Consider the following 13,438-nt stretch of genomic DNA (forward strand, 5'->3'; position numbering starts at 1 on the left):
AAGATGGAAAAATAGCAATAAAAGGGATATATATGGCTGCAACTATTATAGTGTTAGTGTTAGTGTTAGTGTTAGTGTGTATATATTGTGTATATACTGCATATTAAATTACAGTAAGAAAGATGTGTGTGTGTGTGTGTGTGTGTGTGGAATATTCGATTTATTTCCATCGAATGACCTTCCTTTGTTACAACACATATACACATATACACATTATTATTGTATTTTTTGAATTGTCGCATTTTTAACACAGTTTTTTTTTTTTTTTCGGACTTTACACGTGACCTTCTCGCTTGACTCTAGCTACCGTGCAGGCTTGAGAAGTCGTAATCAAATAGTGAACCATTCTAGAGCCTTCCAGAGCAGACCAGAATCCGTGACAATGACATAGGAACAAGTTATGAGAGTGCGGAAACTTGACGACTCAGTAATCAGTCAAATCAAGTACCACCTCCACTTTAATACAATCGACTCCATAGTGGAAACTATTTTACACAAATGTCTCGAGTTGAATGCAACGGCAATCTCCATCAAATTGGACTTGCAGTCTGTGGCAATATTTGTCCAGAGTGATGATGTGGGACATACACCTCAAGAGTTGGAAAAGCTTGCAAGCTCCACCACGGGAATGTTTGGTGGCCTCGAAGTAGTGTCCAACATTAGTGTCATTTCCAAATCCAACGAGTTTCAATGTCCGTACAAAATCACACTCACTGCTGGAAAAAGTTGCATTGCACAACTATACAATAGCAATACCGATGGAACAAAGAGTTACTACAAGCCGGAGCCTATGGGCAAATGCGGCACAATTTACTCCATGTCAAACATTTATAGTAACTTACCAGTGAGACAAGCACAACTCAAATCGAGTCCACTTTACAAAATCATAAATGAGGTCAAGTTGGCATTATTCAAAGCGTTATTTAGAAAGCCACAAGTCCATGTCGATTTTCAATTGTACAACCTGCAAAAATCCAAATTTGAGAAAATTCTAACAACATGTACGTTGACAGATGTCAAATTGATGCGTGATTTCTTCGATATCAATGTCGATTTCAAACCAATTAAAGCTACATTTCAAAATTATCAAGCGGATGGTATCATTGGCTTACAAACAATACCTTCCAAATCACATCAGTATGTGTTCATAAATAACAAACTCATGACTCTACCACGAGCGGATGTTTGTACATTTCAAGACATATTTGAAGATTTTGGTAAACAAGATCCAAGTCCAAGACGCAAAATGATACACAAGCATCCAACATTCTTGATATCAATCACTTGTGATAAACAAGTGAATGAAAACTCCTACTCGTGGCTGGTCATTTGCGACGTGTTGAAGCGGATTTTCATAAAGTTTGTACGTATGGGTCAGGGAGGACCAAGTGTGGGCAGTGCGGGCAGTGCGGGTGGCGAAGACGGTGTGCCGAAACTCTTGGCAAATGAGCGTGAATTCACACTTCTGCCAAGTCCCAAGAGAAGCAAAACTGATAAATTCATCCTAAATACAAACGTTCGATGGGGCAGCCCCAACGATAGAGAAATTGAAGGCATGGTTCTTTGTGGGAAATCCAATCATGTTAAGCCACATTTACAACCACCAAGCACCTCCAAAGAAACAACACCAACTATAAACAAATCTAATCACCTTTTTTATACATGTCACAATACCTGCTGTTTGCAACCCAGTCATGAAAATGTTCAATTCGACAAGATGCATCTCACAACTTATCGAATCATTAAACAAATTGACAACAAGTTTATTCTTTTACTAATCAACAATAAACTTGTCGTTTTGGACCAACACGCAGCTGACGAACGAGTCCAAGTCGAAAAGTTGTTTCAAGAGTTTGTATCAAACATGCCTCGCAACCTCCGGCTCTCCCAACCATTACGAATACAAGTTACATCAAGTGAATATCTATTATTGCAACAATATTCAAAAACTTTTGCAATGTTGGGTATACTATTTCACTTTGAAGATGAAAATCGAATTCACGATTTGATAATTACCAACCTCCCGGAACTACTTATCAACCTTGCCAACGAGGCTTTATTTTGCAAAAGCATCATGATGCAACATTGTCATGATTTACAAAACAACATCAAGAGTCAACTCCATCACCATTCTAACTCAGATTGGTTTGAAATTTTGCATCATTTACCCCAATTCATCATCCATATAATCAACTCACGAGCTTGTCGATCGGCAATCATGTTTGGTGATGTACTATCAATGCAAGATATGCAACAGTTGGTTGATAATTTGAGCCAATGTCGATTACCATTCCAGTGTGCTCATGGCAGGCCATCTATAGTACCTCTACTTGATCTACGTAGCTAATACCAATCACTTGTATTTATTACTTTTCAAAAATTCACCAACTTCTGTTAACTTTATATATAGATATACAACGTTATCAAATGAAGGAACCTGTCTAATTTTCACACACGCATGGTGGCAAATTTCCTGGTTCCCGTCCCATCTCCATGTCCTTCTCCATGTCCTTCTCCATGTCCTGCTCCATGTCCTTCTCCATTCACCTACCTAGCTTCAAACTGCACCATCCTTCTCGTCCTAGCCTTATAGATAACACGATGCCCACATTCTTTACATCTAATAGCATCATTCTTTCCCAACGAGAAAGAAGCGGCACACTGCGCACAGTTGTACTTGACACCAAGCGACTTGTTGGTGATTTGCGCCGATGCGGCATGTGATATCGAAGTGGGGATCGAAAACCCTTCTCTTTGTGGTGATGCCATGACTTGCTACTTGAAAGTGTAATGTTATGTGGAGAAGACACTAATAGGCAGTGATGATTAATGTTTGGTAATGATGAGGATGATGATTAATGATGGCCCAATTTTTTTTTTTTATCTTTTTTTTTTTTTTTTGGCTTCTTCTCTTCGGTTGATATTATGCACGCATAATGAAAAATTCGGAAAATCGCCAGGTTTTACTTCCAAATCAACAGATCGAAATGATATGAATGCATTGAAGGAAACGATACTTCGACTAACTAAATCTGTCCCTGACCATGCTCTACGACCGAGAATATCATACCCACCACAACCGAATAGCGGTACGGCCTCGGTCAGCAAGATTACACCAGCACCCACACCCATTTCATCATCATCATCATTTGCAAATGCAAGCAAACGTACGATTATATTCAACAATGATCCTCATTCGATTCCATATCCCATCACCTACAGAAGTATACCATATCAACAACTATTCCGAGAGTTTCTCGAACCACTAGATATGCCTAACTTGAAAACGTTCAATAATCACCACCACCAACAGCAACAACAACAACAGCAACAACAACAGCAACAACAACAGCAACAACAGCAACAACAACAGCAACAAGGAGTCAAGGTGGATCAACCCCAACAAGACCAAGTCATATCCAATGCCAACAGCTCTATCAAATACAACGTTGAAGAAGCCACACGCAATTGGGCCAAGCGCAAATCGACAAAAGCTCAAGATCAACTACAAGTCTACTTTGAAAACCGACAAATATTCCACAAGATGATGCGATACTTGGTCGAAATTACACCGCCCCATTTGAAAAACATCCACAATGAAACCTACAAACAACACATCTTGTCGCAAGAATCATCCCATCAACAACTATACCATCCATCAACTAAACACACCCACAATTACGGACCGCTCCCCAATTTGCCCCAACCACTAACACCCCCCACCTTCACCAAATACATCCACGACTTGGCGCACATCACCCACCACTCCCAAAACGCCTCATGTCTCTCGGGACTAATACCCCAGATCCTCCTCGACTCACACAGATTGTCAAACACCAACATGAAACAATTCCGATCAACCACATCATACAACCATCTCATGCACTACTTTGGCGTGACCAAGAACCAATCCTACCTCGCCCGCGCACTAATAGTGCATATGAACCGCGACGGCTTTGCAATCGACACGCAAACCATCAACGTCATGCTCGGCGTTGTGCGGCAACAATCGCGGATCCGAAACCGCGCCAATTCATTACTGTTGGCTCTCAAGTACTTGCATTTGGCCAATGATGCTGGTGTCGAGATCAATTTGACGACGTGGTCGCGGATATATGATATTGTGGCGTCGCCGTATTTGAAACATCAGTTTCTTGAAGAGATGGATCATGAGAATGTTCCTATACCTAATGCAATGTATAGAAAAATGATTAGAGATTTAGAAGCTTGTAAATAGAGAGATAAATAGAAAGGTACCGGTATGTTATATTATGGATAGAATTTATAAGAGATTTGTAAAATTTCCATTTATTTTGTTGCAAAAGTTGAACAAAAATGTTACAAACATTGCAGTTGCTGATATCGCATTTGAGCAACTTAGTGCTTATCCAGGCTCCGAGACTTTTAAGCTACATGCAACAATTGCATAAGTTTTTTTATAGTCTACGGATATATATAACTCCTGAAAAATGTTGAACACAAAGTACATTAGCATCCGAATTTCATGTGTCTTTCATATGACTTTGCGCTGGCATTCTTTCCTCGAGTTTCCGCAAAGATAAGCATTTGAAAATTTGGCCGTGATTACCCAAGGTGCTTTTGAAATTCAGATATGTTTGCTGAATGTCATACATCCCTAAGACTACATTGTACAATAATTTTAGTAGGAAGACTGATGTTGTATCTCAACGGGTGCATCCCTTGTTGATCTACAAACCTGCAAACTATCTAACTCTGGACAGACTACACCAGCATCGGCTTTTGTTTACACCAGGTTACACCAGGTTACAACTGTTGTGTTGTTTCTGTAATTTGCACATTTTCTACAATTGGCAAAGCTACTTCCAAATTGAGTAATTACATCATTTTTACAATAAGCCACAAAAAAAAGAAAATAGATAAACAGAGATAGACAAATACACCACCATCACCCGAATTTCGTTTGCAATACTTATCGTACATGTGCACAATACGCAGGAGGTCAGTTATAATAAATCAGTTGTGATGGAAAAGGCATTGCTGATTGACTGTTGGTAGCCCATATCGGGAAGGAATGTGAACAATTGAAGAAAACTACGATTATAAATATGGTAATGGTTACGGTTACGAGCAGCAAGAAAGTCACTCTCAAGAATACGAAATAACTAGTGTGGTCTTGTTTTGTGATACATATTAATTCCGAATCTTCCATTTCAGAACAAAACCCAAAATGAACAACTACCTCAATCCCAAGTTAGTCTATTCCCATTCTTTCCCCCCTTGTGCCGTCGTTTCTAGCTCATTTTTTTAACAAGCAAGATCTAATACATCGCCTAGTGAAATGAGCAGCAAACTTTAAAAAATTGGAGAAAAGATTGGTCAATAAGCTATGTCCTAGTCTATCTCTACACAAAGTAAAATCTCCACAAAGAAAAATTGAAATGTGAAATTTAAAGTTATAATCAATAAACCGCTTCTTGCTTTTGATTGTGGATATTATATAGCACTACTCTTTACACAAATGCCTCCTTTTTGCGCAATCCCAGGAACTCCGCGATTAAACTTTAGCTCGATATATCGAGGTTTAGTGGCGATATACGGTGACTGAATTGTAACTACTCTAGGCAGTAGTTGCTTGATTATTTGATAAAGTAGCTCAGTTAATTTCATTTTACATACAAAACTGCCAAAGATATAAGCCCCATTTCCCTGTTTCTGAGATATACAGATACGCTGTGGATGTTTCGGATGTTCGAGGAGCGGAAGGGTTTGAGAATGTTAATGAGATTCAAGAGAAGATAAATAATAACATGTTTTTATTGTGGAATGTTTTGTGTACACTGCGCAACTTCTTAAATGGCCACACCTAAGAACGAAAACGATCAACAAAGAGACATTGTTTTTATGTAGAATATACCACTACGACTGGTGGACAAAGGAGCAACGAGTGAGGCAAATGAGACAAGGAGTGTAGGCTACTAGATTACACAACGGATGTTATGGGGAATAAGCCATAAACGGCAACATAATTGAAAATGAAGCCACACTCGGTACATTCTCCTCCCTCCTTCTAATACGACAACAAACCTTAACCGTTCTCGTGGCTAATTATACATTCATCATTTATCCCTTGTACTCAGACTGCATTCTCTGTTGATGGTTTCAAAATAACGGACTAGTCGGCAGATAAGAGAAGAGAAAAAACGGGTATGGGGAGGAAAGATCTCGCAAGCTAAAGGGATACTACAGAAAAACTCCTTGCACCACCTTACATTACTCTGCTCTTGCATTAAAGTGAATTCTCGTATCACTCTTGTTTAGTATTCTTCATATCGCAGAGATCTGCGTACCTTAAATCACCCAACCCCGTTCCACAGGGCACGTGTGTCTGAGGAGAATAAAACTACTTCTTTCGAAAAAGAGACTTCCCCCAAGTTGTTCAACTGAATCCATAGCTGACTAATACCAACAAGATATACTCCGTTTTTCTCTAACAGACTATAATCAATGTACAATGAAGGAGATTTCCATTTGCGGATATTTCCATTCCTAAATCGAAGGGGGAAGGGGAAAGGGGAAAAAAAAATTTTATTGTTGGAAGAAACGTATGAACATATACGCACAACACTCTATGCACAGACAAGGAGGATGATCCCCCGCCACATATCGCATTGGACACAAAAAACACAATAATCTTTCAAGCCGAAGGAGTTAGAGCGAAGTGGAAAGATAAAGGAGCAAGACTTATCCTTCCTTTTTTATCCTTTGTCTAGTATACAAGAGTTGCTGTGGAATAAAAGACGAATATGTAAATGTGCTAGTGGTATGTAGGGGTGAGTATGTTATACATAATTTTGCTAAATAAGGTTGTATTGACTGAGGAAAAGCACCACAATTGTGTTAAATCCGAGTAGCGGAAATACCCACTGAGAGTGAATTTCATAGCAAAATAAACTAGGTTATATAATATTTTTTTTGTTAATTGTTACTGTTAATGCAGTTACAATAAAAAATTATAAGCTTTCCACAATCAAAGGGTTTGTTGTTGTTGTTGTTGTTGTTGTTGTTGTTGTTGTTGTTGTTGCTACTGAGAAGACAGAGAGAGAGATTTTGAAAGCAAAGGGAAAAAAGCAGCAAAAGTAACAACAATAAACAACAATAAACAAAGAACACAAAACCAAAATTTTAAATGAAAGAATTAAAAATAGAAAAATAGAAAAATAAAAGATAAATAATTACACAAAGGTACCATAATATTATGTAAGTAGTACAATAAGCAGCACAATTACATAAACAACAAATCTCATTTTTTTTTAATCAATAACAATCTCAATAAGTGAAAACTAGGCAAAAACAAGGGATTAAAAACAATTCATTGATTCTTACATTTTCATATAGCAAAAAAAAACAACAACAACAACAACAACTACTACTACTACAACTACTACTACAACCACAAACCACTTTGCATTTGACTTTATTTACGAGGAATAATAAAGCTATAAACTCATCCCACTCTGCTACTTCTTTTTTTTCCTTTTGTCATATTTGTATTCCTCTTGATTTTTTTTTTTTTTTTTGCATTTTTTCCCTTCCACCACCATAGAACAACCTCAATTCGTTGAAGAGCAGAAACAGAGTGGTGAAAGCACACTCAAGATCCACTCACTAGCAACACCCCCCCCCCCCTCGGTTCAATCTTAAAATTACAGACTTCATCATATATCTTTAACGGAACAGGGTCTCGGTCTAAAGTTGCTTTGGCCTCGAGAAATTTCATCTCATCTTGCTGCATTCCGAGGAAAACCTTGACCACAATTTACAACCACCACCACAACAACACCATCATCGTCATCATCGTCATCATCATCACCTGATGATCCTCGATATCAGCAAGTCGACCTCGTTTTCCACAAATCTTCCAATTACGTTCTTCCTACTATTGTCACTCCTTACAACACCATGTCTTTCACTATCACTAACTTATTGCTCACCCCAAAACCTCGGCTCAAACTCAGTATCCAACCAATACATGTCAAACGGGTACTGTCAGACGCAATGTCAAAAACTGGGGTTCGCCGTTGCCATATTGTCTCGATTTGACTGTTATTGCAGCAACGACGTGCCTCAGGATCAAGTGGATTTGTCCAATTGCGACACCGCATGTCCAGGATATCCCGAGGAAAAGTGTGGAGATGAGGATCATTTTGGATATGTGGTTTTTGGTGAACCTAGTGCCACTGTGGGTGGTACATCGAGTGCAACTAAAACTGAAACTGGCACAGAAACTGAAACAACAAGTAGCTCTTCATCGAGCAGCAAGTTTAGTTCGACAACAACTACTTCATCTAGCTCAACCTCAAGCAGTTCTATTCAAACTAGCTCGTCTTCATCAACCCAATCTAGTCCAACTACCTCCTCCTCCTCCAGCTCGTCCTCCCTTGCTACATCACAGCAAACAACAATGGTTACCCGTACAACTCAAGTCACAGAAGTCCACCTGTCAAACGATGTAGTCAGGGTGACTGAATACTACACCGTGACCCCATCACCATCAACAACCCTGAGCTCAAGCACAAGCACGTCATCATCATCATCTTCTTCTTCTTCACCACATGTGGTTTCATCCACCGTTGTCCTAGTATCAACCCAAGTTGAAGCGTCAACCGTGTTTTCCGTGGTTACAGTCAACGGCACACAATCTCATCAGCAAGTGAGCACAATGTATGTCACCCAAACGGCAAATTCAACATCGGTTCAATCTAGCAACGTTGAAGAAACCACAACTGTCACCACAGACGACCTGTCTGTATCTCCATCAACAAACACAGATTCTCTTGGCGCAGCAGGTGCAGCCGCCACCGCTTCATTAGCATCACCAAATGAAGCTGACCCTTCATCATCCACAGCCTCACCCACTGCACCCGACACTACATCTTCGTCATCATCTGCAGCCGCCGCCACCAATAATGAAAACAAGAACGCATTCTTTTCAGACGCTGGTAAAGTTGCAGGAACATTCACAGCAGTGGGCGTCGTTGTCCTCGGCATAGTCTCCGCAATACTCTACTGTTGTTGTTGCTGCTCCCGCAGACGCTCCGGCGCAGCAGGAGGTGCAGGAGGCGACCGCGACACATCAGACGAAGAGAATCGATACTCACTGGACTTTGATGACTACGATGACGCAGAAGCCCATGAAAAAGTTGTCGCTTACAACAAGTCCCACCACAATCAACATCATCACCATCATGGACACAATAACAGCTATCCTATCCCTCCCCCACCTCCAGAATACCGTCATAGCAAACAATCATCATTCTCATCATTGAAGCGAGATAACTCCACAAAGACTCTATTTTCTCTATTTATGGGCGGTAATGCTGCCGGCTCGAACCAGGCTGAAAAGGACAAAGCCAACGCTAATAGCAACTACTACTACAATAACGATTACGGATCGAGTGGCGGCTCAGGCATAAACCGGAACTTGTCCAGGAAGAAGTTGTTGCGAGGTTTTGGCGGAGGAGGCAATGGTAACGGTGGTGCTGAAGGAGAGTCATCGGATGAGAATGGGGATATCATTATGTTTCCAATCCATGAACATTATAATCACCAACCTATGTTTAGTCAATCGCTAGATGACGTGAATGATCATAATGGTGGTGCTACTTTGAAGATTGCGAATCCAGATTAATCAAAGCATCGTTATGTGTGTGTGTGTGTGTCCGTGTGTGGGGACCAATCTTGGATATGAAAACGGCGGCACAGCAGCTCTTCCATCATCCCACTGCAGTCTGCTAACTTTTGTACTCCAACATCCTGTCATTACCTGTTTATTCATTCATTTCATTCACGTTGCTTTTTGTACGACATGAAAGTCGATTTCACATTCATTTGCTTATAGATCCAGTCATTCATTTACAAACACAGACATTTCCCACATTTTTTACAGCTCACTCGTTGATGTTTGGTTTTACAGCCCTTTATCCGTTTCAATTCCCCATTTTCATTTTTATATAATCTACATAATTTATCCTTTCTAATAGTAGTTTTCCTTTATAACTCGGTAAAAGTCCTAATATTTGTCAACTATCAACAAACTACATTAGCCCTCGTTAATTTATTCTCTATACGTTACTTTAGCTGCTATATCATCCCCCCCCCTCCAAGGCGGTGAGGTTCTCCTGCATTCTCAACGGACCGAAATGTGCATACATTGCTCTGGCTAATTTTAAGTAGAGACCCCATTACCCATTCCCGTGCCCAACAAAAGAAATAATCCACCTGTCCAAGCATCGAAATTCCATCGTTAACTGGGATTAGAAGGCAACTTCGACCGGTTCTCATACTTGGGTTGATACTCGTACGCATTGACATTACCACCACCGCCACCATTCTTGCTCTTGCCGTTCCCTCCTCCAGCACCACCAGCACCACCAGCACCACTCTCGCCATCGCTAGCATCACTCTCATCACTACTTGAATCTGAGCTGGAGCTAGGACACCCATGTCCACCATGATCATGTTCGTGATCATGCGCCTCTTCCTCATCAAACGACCGCTGCGGATGGAATATACAACATATCTTTGTCTTTTTCTTATTCATGTGTTCGTTATCAACGACATCTTGCGTCCACCGCACTCGTGGTTTCTTTTGTTTAGATTTTGTCTTCGTTTTCGTCTTCAGGGTTTGTAGGACGGACGTCGGACCGTCATCTTCGCTGCGATGTTGCTGTGAGTGTGGTTGCTCTTCTCTCTCTTCAGTAGGACGTAACCGAAGGACATTGTTTGTTGGCTCAATGACCTGTGTCCGCGACCCGGTTCCTAACTCGCGTAAATCCAGCATGACGTAGTCTATAAATGTGTGTGTATAAAATGGCAGCTATATGTGGACACTGAAAATGAGCTGTACTGGGGAGTCTGTGTTAGTTATATGTGTAGTTAAGTTTATCATATCATTTTTTCGATTTTGTCAGCCATTTCTCTCTTTATTTGCTAAGAGGCTTCACCACTGTGGTGAGTGGCCACGTGACTTCATACTTTAAAGTACGTACAATAGTTTGAAATATAAACTCTAATAGCTGAAGTAATTTGTTCATGGATTCGAAGTAGCTCATACACCGTTCTTAACTCAGTCGTACCCTCAGAAGATATTTTGCCGGTCAAGGAGGTATATAATTTTACGCTTACTGGATGTCTTGCGTGTAAAGCTTTTCCTACGAAATCAAAACCGTTTCAAATTTTGCAGCATACTAAAAAAAAATACCACCATATTTATTCAACCCACGGACATACCCAAGAAGGTAAACACTAGTTTACAAGTACCCACATACAGAAAGATTACCAAAATCAATTTTCATTTCGCCACTGTTGATTGTGGCTTTCAAAAACTGTCCCATGTCCCCAATGCATCAGCTCACAATCAACTGGATACTATTGGCGTTGCCAATCATCATAACTGCCGTCTCAGGGTCACCCATGATAAACAACAACAACGGACAAGGCTTGGATAAGGTAACAACAACTCACAACTCATCAACGTCACTTCCGATTTTACTCAAGAGCTTCAACAATACCGAAAATGGTAACAACAACAACAACAACAACAACAATAACAACAGCGCATTATTTGCAACTATCCAAGGAACCAAATTAGAGCGAGAGAGTGCCTCATCCGGATGGCAAATCAACGCTGGAGTCTACCTTGAAAAATCCATTGGCGATGGGCACTCAACCATGTGGGAATCAAGTTCCGATGATGACTCGTCGGATGATGATGATGGATGGGGAGGCTGGGCCAACAGAGCTGGGAAGACCAGGAAAAAGAAGTTTTCAATGTTGTCGCACAATGTTGGTGGTGGAGGTGCTTGTGCTGGTGTACACGCAGGTGTTGATCCGGGCCTACAGTTGGGAAATAGTCGAGCAGTTGTTGATGTTCGGATGGACAGTATTTGCAGAATTGGTAATGGTACATTTGGCACTACTGGAAATGGATCTTCTTGCGTTTGGTTGTACAGCTATGATGGTGTTGTTGGTATTGCTCAAGCAGAACGTGAACTGTCCGCTGAAATGGAGTTGGTAAAGGAAAAGAATAAGTTTAAGCTGAAGAAACAACACTCTTGGTCAGAAGTGGGTGACAACAAAGATAATCACGACGGTGTTGTTGATGATGACAATGGTGAAGCATTGAGGTCAGAGGCAAATTACACGTGGAACAAATTTTGCGCCCTTGGAAAGGTGTATTTGTTTATTCTTTGCATAGTTTTGGTAGGATGAACAAGGACTCTAATTTAGTATCTATACATGGGCATCTCTTGTGAAGAACTTCTGTGAGCCTTCAATTTTAACTGAATATGATGTCATACGGCGAAATCTAGGGGCTGTTTTTCTTCGTATCTGTATAGGCGGCACCTTATTAAGACATAATCGTGCAGAATCACATTGATTGTTGCAGCATACTTCACAAACAAATCAGGCAATCTAAAGAAGGAGATAAAGAGCGAAGTGCAAAAAGCATTAGCCACCTCAGTCACATCAGCGCGGACAGCATACTTCACAAATCTGTTCACCCCCTCCCTCCCCTAATCATTGCATTACAGCTTACAGAGATTAACAACATTGGAGATTGATAAGCCAAGAATATCGAAAGCAAGTAGTCAAAACACAAAACGATTTTGAGGATTCGACACCGAGCAAAATAAACTCAACAAATCGAAGCAAAATTCGAAAATAAAGGAAGGGATAAAAAGAGAGGAGAGTGAGATTTGTATGAATTCAAAAGAGAATAACCTTAAGTGCAAGGTAGGGTAAACAGAGGGTAAAAGAAACACCAAGAAAAAAAGACCAAACAAAACAAAAATGCCAGACCAATGGTGCTTGAAAATTATTATGGTGTTTGATAACATTATTGTCTCTAAGGAGCAAAATTTTGGAACAGAAGCAGCAGTTTGAGAACGATGGAGAAAGAAGGGTTGTTGACATATATAATCGTGAATGAAGAGACAGAAAGAAGACGTTTCAGTTGGCGTTGAGGTAAAGAAAGAACGGCGGCGTGTTTTGCACACCACACTATACCACCCCACCCCACTCCACCCCGCGTTAAGCGAAACAGAGAAAAAAGTTTAGTGTTTGCACGAGTTGCAGCACAAACACAAACTGTAGTGACGCTAATCTGTCAGTTATCTCTCTTTTTCTCCGTATGAATACAAAAAATTAATAAATTGAGTTTGGACTAAAAAATGATGTCACTATATAAAAGGTGTGGCCAAGTGAGTGAGACTGAATAGGGGGTGGGCGGGAATTCAATCATGAAATATGGTCTGTCATAAACAGTAAATCTTCAATTTGTCAAAATTGTCTTAATTAAGAAACCTTACATTCGGGTGCTGCCTGAGAGATGCAGTTCCAGAAAAAGTTTAAAGTATGCTTGGAATAGAATTTCCGCGACAACTATTGGATAACA

At 40.4% G+C, this 13,438-nt stretch overlaps 4 protein-coding genes across 4 annotated transcripts; 3 read left to right on the forward strand and 1 right to left on the reverse strand. All coding sequences in view use genetic code 12, as the record gives it.

Annotated features, from left to right (window-relative positions):
• Nucleotides 1-391: 391 nt before the first annotated feature.
• KGF57_001105 (MLH3) lies at nt 392-4,237 on the forward strand (the record flags this gene model as incomplete). The annotated part of the gene is made up of 2 exons (XM_051750277.1): nt 392-2,339; nt 2,982-4,237. Coding segments are annotated over 2 exons (3,204 nt in total), but the record flags the coding sequence as incomplete, so codon positions are not given.
• Nucleotides 4,238-8,011: 3,774 nt separating this feature from the next.
• On the forward strand, nt 8,012-9,670 carry WSC4 (Wsc4p; the record flags this gene model as incomplete). Its single annotated transcript, XM_051750278.1, has 1 exon — nt 8,012-9,670. The coding sequence occupies one exon, from the start codon at nt 8,012-8,014 to the stop codon at nt 9,668-9,670; it is 1,659 nt and encodes a 552-aa protein (XP_051610344.1).
• Nucleotides 9,671-10,285: 615 nt separating this feature from the next.
• Nucleotides 10,286-10,822, reverse strand: KGF57_001107 (type 1 protein phosphatase-activating protein YPI1; the record flags this gene model as incomplete). The annotated part of the gene is made up of 1 exon (XM_051750279.1): nt 10,286-10,822. The coding sequence occupies one exon, from the start codon at nt 10,820-10,822 to the stop codon at nt 10,286-10,288; it is 537 nt and encodes a 178-aa protein (XP_051610345.1).
• A 560-nt stretch (nt 10,823-11,382) lies between these two features.
• Nucleotides 11,383-12,252, forward strand: KGF57_001108 (uncharacterized protein; the record flags this gene model as incomplete). The annotated part of the gene is made up of 1 exon (XM_051750280.1): nt 11,383-12,252. The coding sequence occupies one exon, from the start codon at nt 11,383-11,385 to the stop codon at nt 12,250-12,252; it is 870 nt and encodes a 289-aa protein (XP_051610346.1).
• Between the last annotated feature and the right edge of the window lie 1,186 nt (nt 12,253-13,438).

The sequence above is a fragment of the Candida theae genome (assembly GCF_024610275.1).
Source record: "Candida theae strain CBS 12239 chromosome Unknown scaffold32, whole genome shotgun sequence".
NCBI lineage: Eukaryota > Fungi > Ascomycota > Pichiomycetes > Serinales > Debaryomycetaceae > Lodderomyces > Lodderomyces theae.